The sequence below is a fragment of the Bos javanicus genome, chromosome 18 (assembly GCF_032452875.1).
Source record: "Bos javanicus breed banteng chromosome 18, ARS-OSU_banteng_1.0, whole genome shotgun sequence".
Taxonomy (NCBI): Eukaryota; Metazoa; Chordata; class Mammalia; order Artiodactyla; family Bovidae; genus Bos; species Bos javanicus.
The window spans coordinates 54286147-54301324 of NC_083885.1; the positions used below are offsets into that span (position 1 = coordinate 54286147).

Consider the following 15178-nt stretch of genomic DNA (forward strand, 5'->3'; position numbering starts at 1 on the left):
AGACTCTTGAGAGTCCCTTGGGCTGCAACCAGTCCATTCTGAAGGAGATCAGCCCTGGGATTTCTTTGGAAGGAATGATGCTAAAGTTGAAACTCCAGTACTTTGGCCACCTCATGCGAAGAGTTGACTCATTGGAAAAGACTCTAATGCTGGGAGGGATTGGGGGCAGGAGGAGAAGGGGATGACAGAGGATGAGACGGCTGGATGGCATCACTGACTCAATGGACGTGAGTCTGAGTGAACTCTGAGAGTTGGTGATGGACAGGGAAGCCTGGCGTGCTGCGATTCATGGGGTCGCAAAGAGTCGGACATGACTGAGCGTCTGAACTGAACTGAACTGGAGGGTGCTTTGGCTTCCCAAGTGTCACTGGCGGTGAAGAACCTGCCTGCCAGTGCCCACCAGGTCTATCTCAGGACTGACACATTCCCCAGGGCTCCTCATGGTGGGACTTCTGAGTAAGTTAAAGGTCATTCACTCATTCTGTGAATCTTGAGCCCCCTGATGTTTTATCCAATAGGAATAAAGTGAGAAAGTCCCCCCAAAGCCCTGTCTTTGCAGGGCTTAGCTTTTAGTGGGAGCCCAGGTGGGGTGCATGAAGGTTGGGCTCCCACAATGGCACAGAGCCATCTTTTAACCAGAGTGACAGACACCCCAGGGTGCTCCAGGCACCACCCACCCACCTCCTCCCAGCAAAGGGTCACAGGCTGGGCCCAGGCCCCGCCGCGGGGAAGGACAGCTGACAAGAGTATCCACTGTTCCAATCTGATTTTATTGAAAAGGAAACATACAAAAATCATGTACAAAAAAAATTAACCAAACATGTACAGAAAATTCATTCCGGTATCTACAGCAGCGCATATACAGTATTTTACAGGCTGGGCCATCCCTCCCCACTCCCAGACTCCTCCCTCTTCTGAGATTTTCCCCCCCTCCCTGACTCCCCGTCTTCCCCCAGCGCTTCGCCCTGGGGACTAAGGCTGGGGTGGCTTCCGCCAAAATATCCCACCCCCCAAATGAATGCCAGTGGTCACGCGTGCTCTCTCTAAACCTATGCAATGGGATTGATGGGGGGGAGCGGGGGGTGGTCACGGGCAGAGCACAGGATTCACAGTCTGGGCCCCTCCTGGCCACCCACCCCCAGATGAAGGTGAGGCAGGCATGCCCACCACCTACCGGCTGGCTCAGGGAAGATGGCTGGGCGCTGGGCCGGGGCACCCGTCAGGACGCACCCCACTCTCTGGCTCCAGGAGGCTAGTGGTCACGTTTGGCTCATTTGCTCTTCATGGGCCCCCTCCCCAGGAGGAGGGGGGGGAAGCACCAGGGGCCTGAGGCCAGGCCCAAAGTGAAGGAGCGCCGGGGGGAGAGACCCCCGCTCCCCAGTGTCACCGCTGCAGCTGGAATGGGCAGCCAGCACCAGCAGCCTTTCCTGAGATGGTGGTGGGCAGCAGAGGGAGGCAGCTCAGGCCCTGCCCCCTTGGTCCCCGCCGCCTTCAGACGCCAAGTCCGTCAGCCCTCTCTCCCCTGGCCCCTCAGCCAGGGGCCCAGGAGTCCACGTCTCCATCAGTGCTCCCCGGGGCTACGCCAGGGCTGGGTCGGGAGTGGCTGCCCTGGCCCGCCCCTGGGTCGGGCAGGGCTGTAGTCCAGTATGCTACATGGTGCAGAAAGAGTCCCCCGCGCTGGCCAGGGCATCAGGAGTTGGGAGGGTCCTGCCCCCCTGGGTCCCCGACGTCCACCGGGCGGGTACAGGCACCTAATTGGGCTCCACCTCGGGGGCTCCGCGGCCCCCGGGAAAGGGCAGGAGTCCCATGATGAGATTGTACAGGACCCTCCAGGGTGAGGGGCGGTGTCGCTGCCGCTCCTCTTGTCTCTGGGGAAAGGGAGCAGACAGGAAGTTAGACGGGCTAGAGCCGGACAGGTGGGTGGGGCGCGCAAGGGGGTCAGGCTGAAGGGCAGCGAGGCAGGAGGCATAGACCCTCCACCAACCTGCTCAGGGCGGTACTGTTATTATCGTTCATTGGGTCATCTCCTGGCCTGGAAGAGACTAGGAGGGACAGGATGTGGATGAGGCCCTCAGCATAGGGCCCGTGGGTATCAGCTCTGATCTCCTAGTTCCTGGTCTCCAGATGAAGACAGTCACTCGACCGAAGTCACCCAGGCTTGAGGGGTAGGCTGGACCACAGCCCACCTGCCCTCCCATTGAAAGCTGATGAGACACACAGAAGGGAGCATAGAGTCCCCCTGTCTCAGTGATTCTAGAACACTCTGTGTAAGAACCGGGAACTATTCAGTGCTGAAGCTGTACAGAAATATGTTTGGGTCAAGCAAACCCCCAGCCCTTTCCCGAGTGGCAGGATAAAGGCTGGGGGCAGCCTCCGGGACTGTCGCAGCTCCACAATGCTAGAAAAGGGAGAACGAAGAAAGCTAGATACAAGAAAAAGTTGCCCTCCAATAAAAATCAACAATACTCAATACTTATGGAAAGCTACAGTTCTCTCCACTCTGTGCTGAGTGCAGGCCTAGGTCCTGTGCCAAGGAACTAATCTCATCCCCACCAGATGGGAAGAAGAAACCCATTTTACAGATGCGAACAAGAAGGTCAGATCAACCATGCTAATCTTACTGGGTGCCTGGGGGTGTGCTGCCTGGTACCAATCTGTCTCTGCCTCAGTCCCCACCGAATTTTCCAGCCAGGAGAAGGTGACCAAGGGGTCACATGAGATTGGCAGAAATGCCACCGTCCCACTGTGGAGTGCCACTTGGCATAGTCACCTTGCTGAGCAAGCCAACTATTATTTACCAAGGCTAGGGGCTGGCAGACCACCCAGGTATCTACTGGGGAGACATGTGTGTGCCTGGAGATACGCATTTTTTGGAACAGCCAAAAGAAATAACAATAAAATTAAATTACGTTAAAAAATTTGAGACACTTCTGGAATATCCTAAATACCCACCAATGAGAAAATGAAGATGGATACTACATGGTGATCCAACAGAATGCTACGCTATGTGGCAGTAAAAATGAATGAACTGAAGCTCCCTTGCCCGTGGATGTATCTCAAGCACAACACTGAGGGGGTGGGAGCAGCTTTGAGAACACACCAGATCACGTTTATTAACTCTGAAACGCCTCGCAATCCTAAGTATTGTTTGTGGCCTGGTGAATGTGTTGTAAAAGAATCAACACCTACAGACCAATGGGACAAGCCAATCTGTGAGGTTTCCTTTGAAAGGGGTGGGGGGGGTCAAGGGGCTTCGCAACATCCGGTTTTTGTTTTTTGCCTCGAATAAGCAAGCAGTGTGGCTGTAATGTTCAGGTTGGACAGAGCTGGGTGGTGGGCGCCCCGGTGTCTGTTATTCTCCGTTCCACCGCCTTAGGCTTCAAGTATCTGGTAGTAATGAGAGGCCTGGCTGCGGGCCCCGGGGGCGGGGCCTCCGGCGGGGCGGAGCCCCAGGCTCCGCCCCCAGTCCCCCGGGAAGCAGGGTGGCGCGCCGCCGCCGCCGCCGCCGCCGCGCTGGCGGGCGGGAGGGGCGGGCGCGGCCGCGCCGCCGCTGCTGACTCATCGGCTATAAATAGCCCGGGATATATGAGCCGCTCCACCTAGCGCCGCCCTCAGTCCCCACGGCCGCTGGCCCCGGGCGCGCAGCGGCGCTCGCGGACGCTCCGGCCCCGGCCCTCAAGCCGGGCCGTGCCGGCCGCGCCGCGGGCCCTACGGCGGCGGCTCGGCGACCACGCCGCCCCTCCCAGCTGCCTGTCCCCGGCGCGACCCCGCCGCGCAGGGCAGCAGCTGCCGCACATCTGGCTGGGCCGCCGCACCCCCTCCCCAGCGGGAAGTCCCACCTGCCGTCTGCCCCTCCCCCAGCACTCACCCGCCGCTCGTATAGCGCGTTGAGGTCGTCCGCCATCCGCCGCAGCTGGGCCCCGATCTCTCGGGCCCACTGCTCCTCCTCCCCCCGGACTCCCGGGGCCGCTTGGGTGGGGCCGCCCGCCAGGGCCCCCGGGGCGCTGGGCACTGGTGATTCCAGGTGCTGCTCCGCGGGCGAGAGTGAAGGCTGAGGACCTGGGAAAAGCCGGGGCTGGGGTCACACCCACCACCCCTCTAAGGTCCTGCAGTGGCCCGGAGGAGGGCCGGCTGGCTAGGACTTGCTTCTCCCTTTTCCCGTCGCCTGACTTCTCTTCGGCTCCCCACCTCATCTCGAGCGATGCCACTTTGCCCTCTTAAGAGCTAGATGTTTTAGCTCCTACTTCCCGGGGGAGAACAAAAGTGCTGGGGGGGCCTTCCTGGGCTCACCTGTCTAGCCAGCTACCACCCCACTCCCCGTGTTATTCTGGAAGTGCTTCCTCTTATCCTACCGAAGTTGTTTGTTGATGTTTAAGTCGCTCAGTCGTGTCCGACTCTTTTTGCGACCCCATGGACCATGGCCGGCCAAGCTCCTTCCAAAACGATTGCCAAATTTTGACTGCTCTACTCAACCGACAGGGAAACTGAGGCTCCCCCTAGGAAGTTGCCCAAGGTCACACTGGGATACGGTGACTGACTACACCCCGAGTCACAAGCCTCAGGTCTCCTGCCCTCTAGTGTCCAACCACAGTGAGGCCACACCCCCGGATGTGGCAGAGGCCTGGAAACCCAGAAGGCCGGCCTGTGGCCCCCTGTGAGCCTGGAGGATAGGATGCGGGACGTCCCCACGCATTTTCTGAGTTCCTCTGACGACTCTTTCTCCCTCTGTCACGCCGGGTCCTGGCTTGAGGGATCCCTGAGAACTAACCTCAGGGCCTCAGTTTCCATGCCTGTCACTCTGGTCTAGGAACCGTGTCTCCTCCAGCCTCCGCTGGCCAGGGAAGTCTGCCCTCTCCTGACCTCTCCGGGCTCCGGGGACAGGTGGGGAGGGGAGTGGAGACAACCTCTCCCTTGCCAGCGTGCGGGCCGGCCGGGCACCACGGAGTTAACAGCCCAGCAGGCAGGGGACCTTTAACCCTTCCCTCCCCAAGACCCGCCCCCCCCTACCCTTTCCCCCAGACAATGGACCCTCCCCCTCCTTCCTCCTCTCTGACTGCAGAGAGGGCGGGCCCTGGTCAAAGAGATGCAGATAAAGGCACCAGGCCACCCTCGACCCCTCCCCGAAGTCCTGAGAGTGACAGTCCCCTCTGCCCACACTCTTTCCAGCTGCAGTCCTCAAGAGGCTCCCGGGGACCCAGAACTGGAGAGGGTGGGGGGCTGGAAAACAGCTGTTGCCCCGGGCCCGGAAAAGGCAGTGGGCTGCAGCTCGCGGACTGCAGTCCGATTCCAGGAGGGACTTCCCAGTCGGCCTCCCCCCACCCCCCAGCCTCCCACTCCGTCTTCCTGCTTCTTGCAACACAAAGACCACACTGGCCACACCCTCCCAGTGGCCCCGCCGGCTCACCACCTCCCCCGACTCGCTCCCCTTTCCCGGGTTCCTCGGGGTCTCTCTTTCCCCAGCTCCCGGCATCTCGGGTTGGGGGCAGGCACTCACCGTCGGGTCGCGGGCCTCGGGGCCGGCTGCGGGGACCCCCAGGCCAGCGGGGGGCCCCCAGGGCGGCGGTGACGGCGGGCGGGGCGGTGGGGGCGCAGAGGTAGGCGGCGGGCAGCAGGGCGGGGGCGGCGGGGGCAGCAGGCAGGCCGGGTTCGCAGAGGCCGCAGGACACCGCCGAGGGCACCAGGCGGCTGAGCGGGAAGGGGCGCGGGCCGTCGCGGGCCAGGCCCTCTACGGGCTCCGGGGAGCTGCCCTCCTGGCGTGCTCGGGCCATGGCGCTCCCTGGGGCCTGCGGGACAGGGCAGACGGGCGCGGTCAGCAGCGGGGCAGTGCAGGGGGAGCCCCACAAGGTACACAGGGTACCCCACTTCTGCCCTCACGGCGGGCTGGGGCAGCCCACGAGGGTCCACGACACACAGAGCTGTGATGGAGGGAGCTGTAGGTGTGTGTGATGGCCCCTCAGACAGCCCCCTCCCCAGGCTGACCCCAGGCCCAGCCAACCCAGACAGCCTCCCCCAAACGTGGTGACCAGCACACAGGAGGGACCAGGGACAACATGGTGACCGGCATACAGAAGGGACCAGGGATGAGGAGGCACAGGACGGTTCTCATAGCAAGGACAGGGGCTCACGCAGGTCCCAGACTCGTGGGCCTGTCAGCAGTGTGTGTATAAGGGCTGACAGCCCCCTAACACAAACTCACCCAACCTGGGACTCACAAAGGGCCTGGGCTGGCAGGGTTAACTTTTGGAACACAGCGATGGGCACGCGCGCACGCGCGCGCGCGCGCACACACACACACACACACGGAGGGCAGCCAGGCACTGCGATTGCTCCCACAACAAACACCAGGACTCACACAGGACCAAGAGGAGGTGTATGTGGAGCGAACACAACGCACACACAGGACTCAAGCAGGACTGGCCCGCCCGACCTCCCACCAGGCCTCCTATTTGCACCCCAAGACACCGAAAGGTCCCAGGACACACACACACACAGACCACGGAACAGCTATCCACACACTGCATGCTGGCTGGTACACCCCATCTCAAAAACACAGATACGCAAACTGTCAGGATGTCACCCACTGACCCGCTGTTAATATACCCACAGAGCCACAGAGACTCACAATGTGGCCGTCACAAGCACAGACAGAAACACATACCAGCTAGGGCACTGTCCCTTCTCAGGCACACGTGCCCCTCCCCGTAACGCACCCGCAATAGATAAGACCTACACCCCTCAGGACTCACACACATATCAACACAAAACAGACCTCCGTGGACACACAGGGAGCTGTACAACTGCAACACACCCACTTGTCACCAACTCTTAGGTCCCGGGACACATGTAAAGCAGGCACACATGTCATGAGATCCGGATGAACCACCGCATGCCAGCAGCAACACGGAAACACAACAGCAGACATCAGCCTACCCTCCTCCCCGAACCTCCAAACACCATTACCAACTGTCAGCCCTGGACACACGCGCGCACACACACTACAGCTAATCCCACACTGGCCTGGCAGGGCGCACACCTGAAGCACCCTCAGAAAACACTGGTCTCACGTGACTGACATAAACACTACACACACACACAGCCCACATGACACACACGAGCCAGCCGATCACAGAGACAAGCCCCTCAGACTCAACACACACACTCTCTCTCTCTCACACACACACACACACACACACACACACACACACACACACACACGGGCTCAGACACATCCCTGTACAAGAGGCTGCCAGCAGCATCTACTGACTTTCTACTCAGACCCCACAGAGCCTAGCTCCTCAATTCCCAGACGCGATGCCAGACACACAAGCCAAACACAGACTGAGACAACCCCCCACCACACACACACACACACACACACACACACACACACGACGCAGAACTCACACAGACACCTGGACAGAAAACAGACATCCGCAAACGCTGAGCTGAGCCAGATGCCCTGGAGATAGACACAGATACAGTCCACACTGACAGGACACACAAGCACTCACAAACACAGCCCGTCGGGCAAGACGCACACGTAAACACACAAACAGCTCACTCAGGCAACGCACACACACACTATAGCGCAAGCAGGCAACCAGGAGCCACAGACTCACCCCCAAACAGCACACACAGACAACTCTCAGAGAGAACACACACAAGTACACCACACATCAACAGAGCGCCCAGCCCTCAGGCACGGCAGCACACACGGAGAGAACCCCCTCACACACACAGGGGGACGGCGCCGCACACCCCGACGGGGCCACAGTCCCAACATGCCCCGGGACTGGCACAACCACTCCCTGCAGACCCCAGCACAAACTCGGAGCCAGACACGCGCACACACCCAGGCGAGACACCTGCAGATCCACCACCCCGCACACGCGCGCTCCCACGGCGGGCCCAGACGCCCCCCTGCGCTGTCACAGTCCCCCCACCCCCCACGCCGCCGCCGCCACGTGCGCCCGCCCCGCCCGCCAGGCGAGCGCGGGGCCAATAACCGGCTGTTGCTGGGGCGCAGCCCCCGCCCGCAGGAGCCGCAGACTCCACGGCCCGCGAGCCGCCCCCTGTCGCCGCCCCCAGCGGGCGCGCGCCCGGGGTGTGGCTGCCCCTCCACGCCGTCCCCCCCACCCCCACCCCCCGCCCCTCCGGGACTGCAGGGGCCGGGGCAGTCCGGGGCGACTTACTTCCCCGGGCCCGCACTGGCCACCAGGGGGCGCTGCCGAGCCCGCACCCCATTGTTTGTAAACAAACCCGCCGGACCGCGGAGGCACCTGCGCTCTTGGACCCTCAGTGCCTCCCGCCCAGGGACCCCAGCCTCGTGGAGGGTAGGGAGGGCAGGGAGAGAGGGGAGCCCGGTGTGGGGACGCAGCGCGCCCTGCCCCCGCACTGTCTATCCGAGTGCACTCCCGCCACCTCCTCCAGGGAGCCCACCCGGCTTGGCCAATCGCGGCTGGCGGGGACTCGGGGTGCGCACACTCACCCCGGGGGCATGAACACGCCGGAGGGGATGGTGATGGGGGGCGGGCGGCTTCCTTCAGGAGGGCGCGCCCGCCGAGCGCCGCTCGCTGCGGCTGCTGCCGCTCTAACTGCAGTGGCTGTTGCTGTTGCTGCCGCAGCTGCTCCTCGAACCTCAGGCGCGTTCGCGTCCTGGACGCTGCTGCTGCTGCTGCTGCTGCTGCTGCTACTGCTTGCTGCTGCTACTATCGCTGTTGCTGCCGCCGCCGCTAGGCGCCCGCTCGCATGTGGCTCGCGCCGCGTCTCAGGCCGCCGGGCTGATCCCGGGCCCGCTCGGAGGCCGCCCCGCCCCGCCCCGCCCCCGCCTGGCGGGTCCCACGCCCCGCCCCCGAGTGACGCCACGGCCGGGCCCGCCCGCCCGCCCGCCGCGGACAAGTCGGGACTTGCAGGCGCGCGCCGCGCCCCCTACCTCGGCGCGGGGGGTTTCCCTGCAGCCGGGGGCGGGGCAAGGCTTGGGCCTGGGGGCGGAGGCGCGCCGATCGGCGGTCCAGGCGGGCGGAACAGCTGGACACACACACACTGACACACTGACACACTGACTGGGACCCACAGACACACACCCCGAAACGTGTATGCGGGCTGACCGTCTGGCGCTCCAGGGTACATAAAGTCACGTGCTGTCAGGGCCACGGGGCCAAGCCCACTCGCAGACACGCCAGATACACTCCCTGGACAGGGGCGTGGACACACAAACTCACGCACTGACGAGGCACTCTCCCATTCAGGCACAAATACATACGTAACATGACTTCCTACCAGTCTCACTGGGACGCAGTGTCACAGACACAGAAGTTGCACAAACACCCGCACCGCTGAGCACACCTAGGCTCACAAACCAATCCTGTTCACAAGCTCTGTTTAGGTACCCACAACACACACACCCACTAAGAGCTTGTCTTGTCGGCACACAGAAACTTCCTGATAGAGCAGGACACACACACACACACACACACACACGACACCTGTCACTGGGACACCTGGACACACTGCTTGATCTATAGTGTGTAGAAACACCTACAGGGACACACCTCCAGCAGCTCACACACAAACACACCCCCAGCAACTCATAGCTGACACATGAAAACTGTCAGAAATTGACCCTCCCGGACACAGATCAAGCTAGACATAAAAAGACGGACTCCCCCAACAGACAGTCACAAAGTCACACCTGTGACAGGTTCCTAAGTGGCCCACTGCTGGGACACGCTCCGGAAGCATGTGCACCTGTCCGCACTCACCACGAATCTGGTGGGGGACCCAGGGGGAGAAGAAAGCCCCGGGCAGCTGGCAGGGGACATGCCCGGGCAGCCTCTGCAGTGGCTCTCACCCGGGGTTTTCTGCCTTTCAGTTCCCTTTCCTTTCTCAGTCTCCCTTCGTCACTCCTTCCCCCACTCTGATGTGGTGAGGTGACGCAAGGTGGTGTCTAAAGGCTCTGGGGCTCTGTCTCCCCTGCACCCTCCATTCCCTTTGCATCACCCCCAAACCCCACGGCATCATCAGAGGGCAAGGGGCCTCTGAGTGCCCAGCAAAGGGGGGTTCTCAGGGGGTTGTCCAGGTTCTCAAGTTTGGCCAGATGCTTCGATTTCCCAAGAGCAGAGAAGGCAGGTCTCACATGTGATCTCCCTCCTTCAAATACTGGGGACCAGTTCACCCTCCCTCTCTGCTTCCTTTCCTTCATTCATTCAATCATTCATTCATTGACCTTTCCTTCCTTTCTTTCTTCCAGTGTGTTTTATTTTTCTTTTCTTTTTTTCAATTTATTTTTATTTATTTATTTTGGCTGTGCCACCCAGCTTGTGGGATCTTAGTTCCCTGACCAGGGATTGGACTCGGGTCCTTGGCAGTGAAAACAGTGTAGTCCTAACCACTGGACCAGATCATCAGGGAATTCCCCTTCCAAGCTGTGGGTCATGACCCTTGTGTGTGAACCATGTATTGTGAAATCACTGGTGTGGATCTTATTCTGAGTTCACTGAGATGTATTTACATATCATAACATTTACTCTTTTTACGTGTATAGTTTGGGGAGTTGGGACAAATGACACTGTTGCACATCACCACATCCAGATTTGGACCCTGTCTGTCGCCCTCCGCAAGACTTCTCTTGTGCTCCCCCTGTTTTATTTTTTGATATTTTATTTATGTATTTATTTGGCTGTGTAAGGTCTTAGTTGCGGCACACAGGATCTTTGATTGTGGCATGTGAGCCTTTGTTGTGGCATGTGGGTTGCTGCAGGCAAACTCTTAGTTGCCACATGTGGGATCTAGTTCCCTGACCAAGGGTCGAATCCAGGTCCCCTGCATTGAGAGCACGGAGTCTTAGCCACTGGACCACACCAGGGAAATCCCCCCTTGTGCCCCTTTATAGTTAATCCCTTCTGCCTGCAACTTTAGTGGCTCTTGACCAGACTCAAAACAAAACAAAATGATACCATTTTAAAAATGTTGAAGTCAAAGGAAAATATTGTTTTTGTGAAAATTTTATTATAGCAGTTACATCCCAAGTCACAAAGAAAATGGATGTATTGCTGCCTCTGGATCGAACTTAAAGGCGTTTTAGAAATGCTGCTGTAGACATTTATTAAATGAGATCATGCGTGGAAGTCAGTGAGCACAGTGTCTCGTATGTATGTGCATGTGTATATGCTCACACGGTGTAAGTGCCTAATAAATGTTAACTCCAGGGAGGTTTCCAGGTGATGCTAGTGGTAAAGAATCCACCTGCCAATGCAGGTGATGTAAGAGACATGGGTTTGATTCCTGGGTTGGGAAGGTCCCCTGGAGGAGGTCATGGCAGCCCACTCCAGTGTTCTCGCCTGGAGAATCTCATGGAGGGAAGAACCTGGCAGGCTATAGTCCACGGGTTCACAAAGAATCAGACACGACTGAAGTGACTTGGCACGTGTGCACACACACAGTATCACTAGTATAACTAATTATTGTCAATGTTTGCTCTGGACCTGGCAGTGATGCAATCGGGAGAAAGGCTCATAGACCAGCCTGGACTTCTTATCCACTGGCCAGTGCCCTAAAGCTGCCTTGTCTCTGGCTGGACACCAGGAGGTCAGATGTGCTGGAATGTTCTTCTGAGAAGAAAATGAGGGTGAAGGAATCTGGCTTGGTGAGTAAGGGTGGGAGAGGAGAAGGCCAAGAATCTACCAGGCCACAAGCAGTGGCACCAGTCAGGACCCTTCCCACAATCTAGTCCAGATCCTGTTCCAAATTCTGGTATCCTCTCACCCACCAGACCGGAGGGTCTCAAACTCAAGACCATCATGAAATAAATGAGAGAAATGAGTCCAGTGTAAGACAACAGGGCATGGTGGGGACTGTGGCTAAGTGGAAAAAATATGTGTTTTTTGGAGGCCTACAAAGTCAAAATTAGAAACTATATGAGCAGGCTTGCCTGGCAGTCCAGTGGTTAAGAATCTGTCTTGCAATGCAGGGGACACTGGTTCGATTCCTGGTCTAGGAAGATCTGACATGCTGCGGGGCAACTAAGCCTGTGCGCCACAACTACTGAGCTCGTGCCCTAGAGCCTTGGAGCCGCAACTGCCGAAGCTGATGCGCATAGAGCCTGTGCTGCGCAATGAGAGAAGCCACTGTAAGGAGAAGCCTGAGCACTGAAACTAGCGGCTCCTCCTGCTCACCGTAACTGGAGAAAGTCTGTACAGCAACAAAGACCCAGCACAGCCAAAACTAAAAAAATAAATAAAATTTAAAAACCCTATATGGGGGAAAAAAAAAATTGTGACTGGCTGAAGGGCTGCCTTTTTGAGACCCGCATCCTAGGGGCCCAAGGAGGGATAAGTCCCAACCTCCACTTTCCAGACTAAATTTCCGCCCCCCACCACCCCAGCAGGTCTTCTGAGGGACCCAGGGACTCCCTCCTCTAATTTTCTGAAGAACCATTCCCTCCAACCCTGCCTCTGGTCCCTGCTCCCCTGGAGAGGGGACAGAGGGTTCTGAAGCTCTGAGGGGTCACCAATACCTTTGACAGAGGACGAGCAACAGAGGCAAACAGAGATACAAACAGAGACAGGAAGACCCAGACCAGGGGAGTGGAGGGAGTTGGAAAGAGACCAGGTGGAGAGAAAATAAGAGGGGTCAGGGATGGGTTGGCTGAGGGTGGGGGAGGTCAGGCTTGGCAGAGAGCAAAGTTCTGCTTTTCGGCCCACCGGCACACAGGATCTTAGTTCCCAGACCAGGGATGGAACCCATGCCCCCTGCAGTGGAGGCGCAGAGTCCTAACCACTGGACCGCCAGGGAAGTCCCTAGAGCAGCCTGTTAATCTCCTCTCTACTGACATGTGAGGTCGGATGAGTCTTTGTTGTGGGGACTGTCTGGTGCTTTGTAGGATATTTAGCATTCACCCTGACCTCTATCCCCTGGAGGCCAGTAGCAGCCTCTCCCTTTGTGACAATCAAAAATGTCTGCCAAAATTAAAAAAGTCTGCAAACACTGCTTAATATCACCCACATGCATGCTAAGTCGCTTCAGTTGTGTCCGACTCTTTGCAACCCTATGGACTGTAGCCCGCCAGGCTCTTCTGTCCATGGGATTCTCCAGGCATGAATACTGAAGTGGGTCGCCATGCCCTCCTCCGGGGGATCTTCCCGACCCAGGGACTGAACCCTCGTCTCTTACATCTCCTTCATTGGCAGGCAGGTTCTTTACCACTAGTGTCACGTGGGAATCACCTGGGGGAGGCAAAAATCATTGAGAACCACTGGCTAAAAGAAAGTCACCAGAATCTCCATAACTGAAGCTCATTTCTCCCCTCCCCCAAGAATGCACAGAATCTCACCAAGGAGCTGATGCTCTGTGGACTTGATGGTCTGACCTAGAATCTCCAGCTCTGCCACCTTCGGGCTGTGTGACCCTGGGCAAGTGGTCCCATCTCTGTTCCTCGATTAATTTCCTCCCCTGTGAGTTGGGACAGCACAGGTCCCTACCTCAGAGGATTCTTCTGAGTAAGGTCAGTAAAAATAACGCACTGGGCTCTAATAAGTCCTTCACACATCATTTCTGTGTGGGGGAGCTATTGATTCTGAGAATCCAGACAAGGTCTTCCTGCTAAGACCCTCAGGTTGGGGAAGGGGTTTCAAGTCTGGCCTGTGGGCCAGCCATTAGTGTGTTTCACTGGCTGGCACAGTTTCTCATTTTGAATGTTTTCTTTATTTATTTGGCTGCACTGGGTCTTTAGTTGTAGCATGTGAGATCTAGCACCCCAACCAGACCAGGGCTTGAACCTGGGCCTCCTGCATTGGGAGTGCAGAGTCTTAGCCACTGAGCCACCCGGGAAGTCCCTCATTTGGACTATTAATGCCTCTCAAAGGGACAGTCAACACAGTCTGTTGATATACACCATCCAGATTTTGGATCCAGGCTGCCTAGGTTCAAACGATGACCTTGAGGAAGTAGCTTCCTCCTTCTGCGCCTCAGTTTCCCCACGTGTACAAAGACGATCGCCATAGGACCCCAACTTCAATGTGAAGATTAATAAATGAGTTCCGATTTGTAACGCAGGTAGGACAGTATCGTGTCGGGCAGTGCTGGGCTCCAGGTGAAGTGCTGGGTGAAGAAAAACAACGTCCCAGCTAGTTTACTGCGGACCCGCAACCTGCCCCGGTATCTTGAATGCCGTTCCGGAGAAGGAGATTTCTCAGCATCGGAGAGGGAGTTGGGAAGGACTTAACTTTTCAGAGCAGGCTGTGAGTCCTGGCTTTCCGCGGTAGGGAGGGGGGCCTCCTGGGTCCCCTCGGTGCGGCCGGCCTCCCAGGCCCCGGGGCTGGACTGGAGCCGGGTGGGGGCTGGGCGGGGGCGTCGGTGTCCGCAGGGTCCGAGCGGCCGGCGCGTGTGAAGGTTACCGCTCCCCGGCGGGGCGGGGGCCGCGCGCTGTTGCTGGGGTCTGCGGGGCCTGCCCGTGCCCGCGCCCCCCCTCCTTCCCGGCCAGCCAGTGAGCGGTACCCGCCGCCGTTGCCAGGGGAAACTCGCCGCCCCGTTACCCAGCAACAAGCCTGGCCCAACCAGGCGCGAGGAGCCCCCAGGCCCCGCCCGCCGCTGCCCACCGCGTGCCCAATGCCAGGCGGGCAGAGCCGGCCCGGCTCCCGGAGACGGCGAGCGCGCTCATTGGCCGCCGACGCGCCCGCGCGCCTGCCCGCCCGGATCTGGGGGAGCCCTCGGCGCGGGGGGCGGGGAGGCGGGCCCCGGGGAGCTGCCGGGCTCACTGCCTGCAAGCCTGCGGCCGGCTGGGGTGAGGCCCGGGCTGGGCACTGCCGCTCTCCCTCCCCGCCCCCCCGCCGGCCTGCCCCGTACTCGCACTCCCTGACGAGGATGGGCACTTGGGATGGGTTGGAAATAGGGGCCGCGCATCCCGTCCCTCCCCAGGACGGCACGCTGGAGGCGGCCTTGTGGAAACAGGGAGCAAGCCTCCCCTTCTCAGAGGGAGACCTGGGCATCCTGACCCCGCAAAGATAGGAGCTGGTTGTCTGCACATAAACCCCCCAGACCCTCCCCAAACAGGATTTAGGCATCTTGACTTTTTAAAAAAAACAGGGGCTGGGGAATCTCTCCCAGAAAAAGATCCCATAAAAATAGGGGTCTCCCCTTCTCCCCAAAGGACTCAAGCATGCCCTGTCCTGTGACAACGAAG

At 58.9% G+C, this 15178-nt stretch overlaps 1 protein-coding gene across 3 annotated transcripts; it reads right to left on the reverse strand.

Annotated features, from left to right (window-relative positions):
- Window positions 1-751: 751 nt before the first annotated feature.
- Window positions 752-9886, reverse strand: BBC3 (BCL2 binding component 3). 3 transcript variants are annotated; one of them, XM_061388784.1, is made up of 4 exons: window positions 9762-9886; window positions 5495-5783; window positions 3869-4059; window positions 752-1868 (listed from the first exon to the last, which is right to left on the reverse strand). In XM_061388784.1, the coding sequence occupies exons 1-4, from the start codon at window positions 9819-9821 to the stop codon at window positions 1752-1754; spliced, it is 657 nt and encodes a 218-aa protein (XP_061244768.1). In that variant the 5' UTR covers window positions 9822-9886; the 3' UTR covers window positions 752-1751. The 3 variants fall into 3 exon arrangements, with proteins under 3 accessions (XP_061244768.1, XP_061244766.1, XP_061244767.1); XM_061388782.1 differs by lacking the exon at window positions 752-1868 and having other exon boundaries at window positions 1875-4059; XM_061388783.1 differs by lacking the exon at window positions 752-1868 and having other exon boundaries at window positions 1875-4059; window positions 9692-9843.
- Between the last annotated feature and the right edge of the window lie 5292 nt (window positions 9887-15178).

What these genes read in the sequence shown, in the direction of transcription:
- BBC3 (XM_061388782.1), bottom strand. Translation starts at nt 9,821, where the DNA reads ATGTCCCCTGCCAGCTGCCCGGGGCTTTCTTCTCCCCCTGGGTCCCCC. An exon ending in GGTCCCCCACCAGATTCGTG is followed by an intron (nt 5,784 to 9,761) that starts GTGAGTGCGGAC and finishes CCTGTCCCGCAG; the next exon opens with GCCCCAGGGAGCGCCATGGC. An exon ending in CCGAGGCCCGCGACCCGACG is followed by an intron (nt 4,060 to 5,494) that starts GTGAGTGCCTGC and finishes GGCTTTTCCCAG; the next exon opens with GTCCTCAGCCTTCACTCTCG.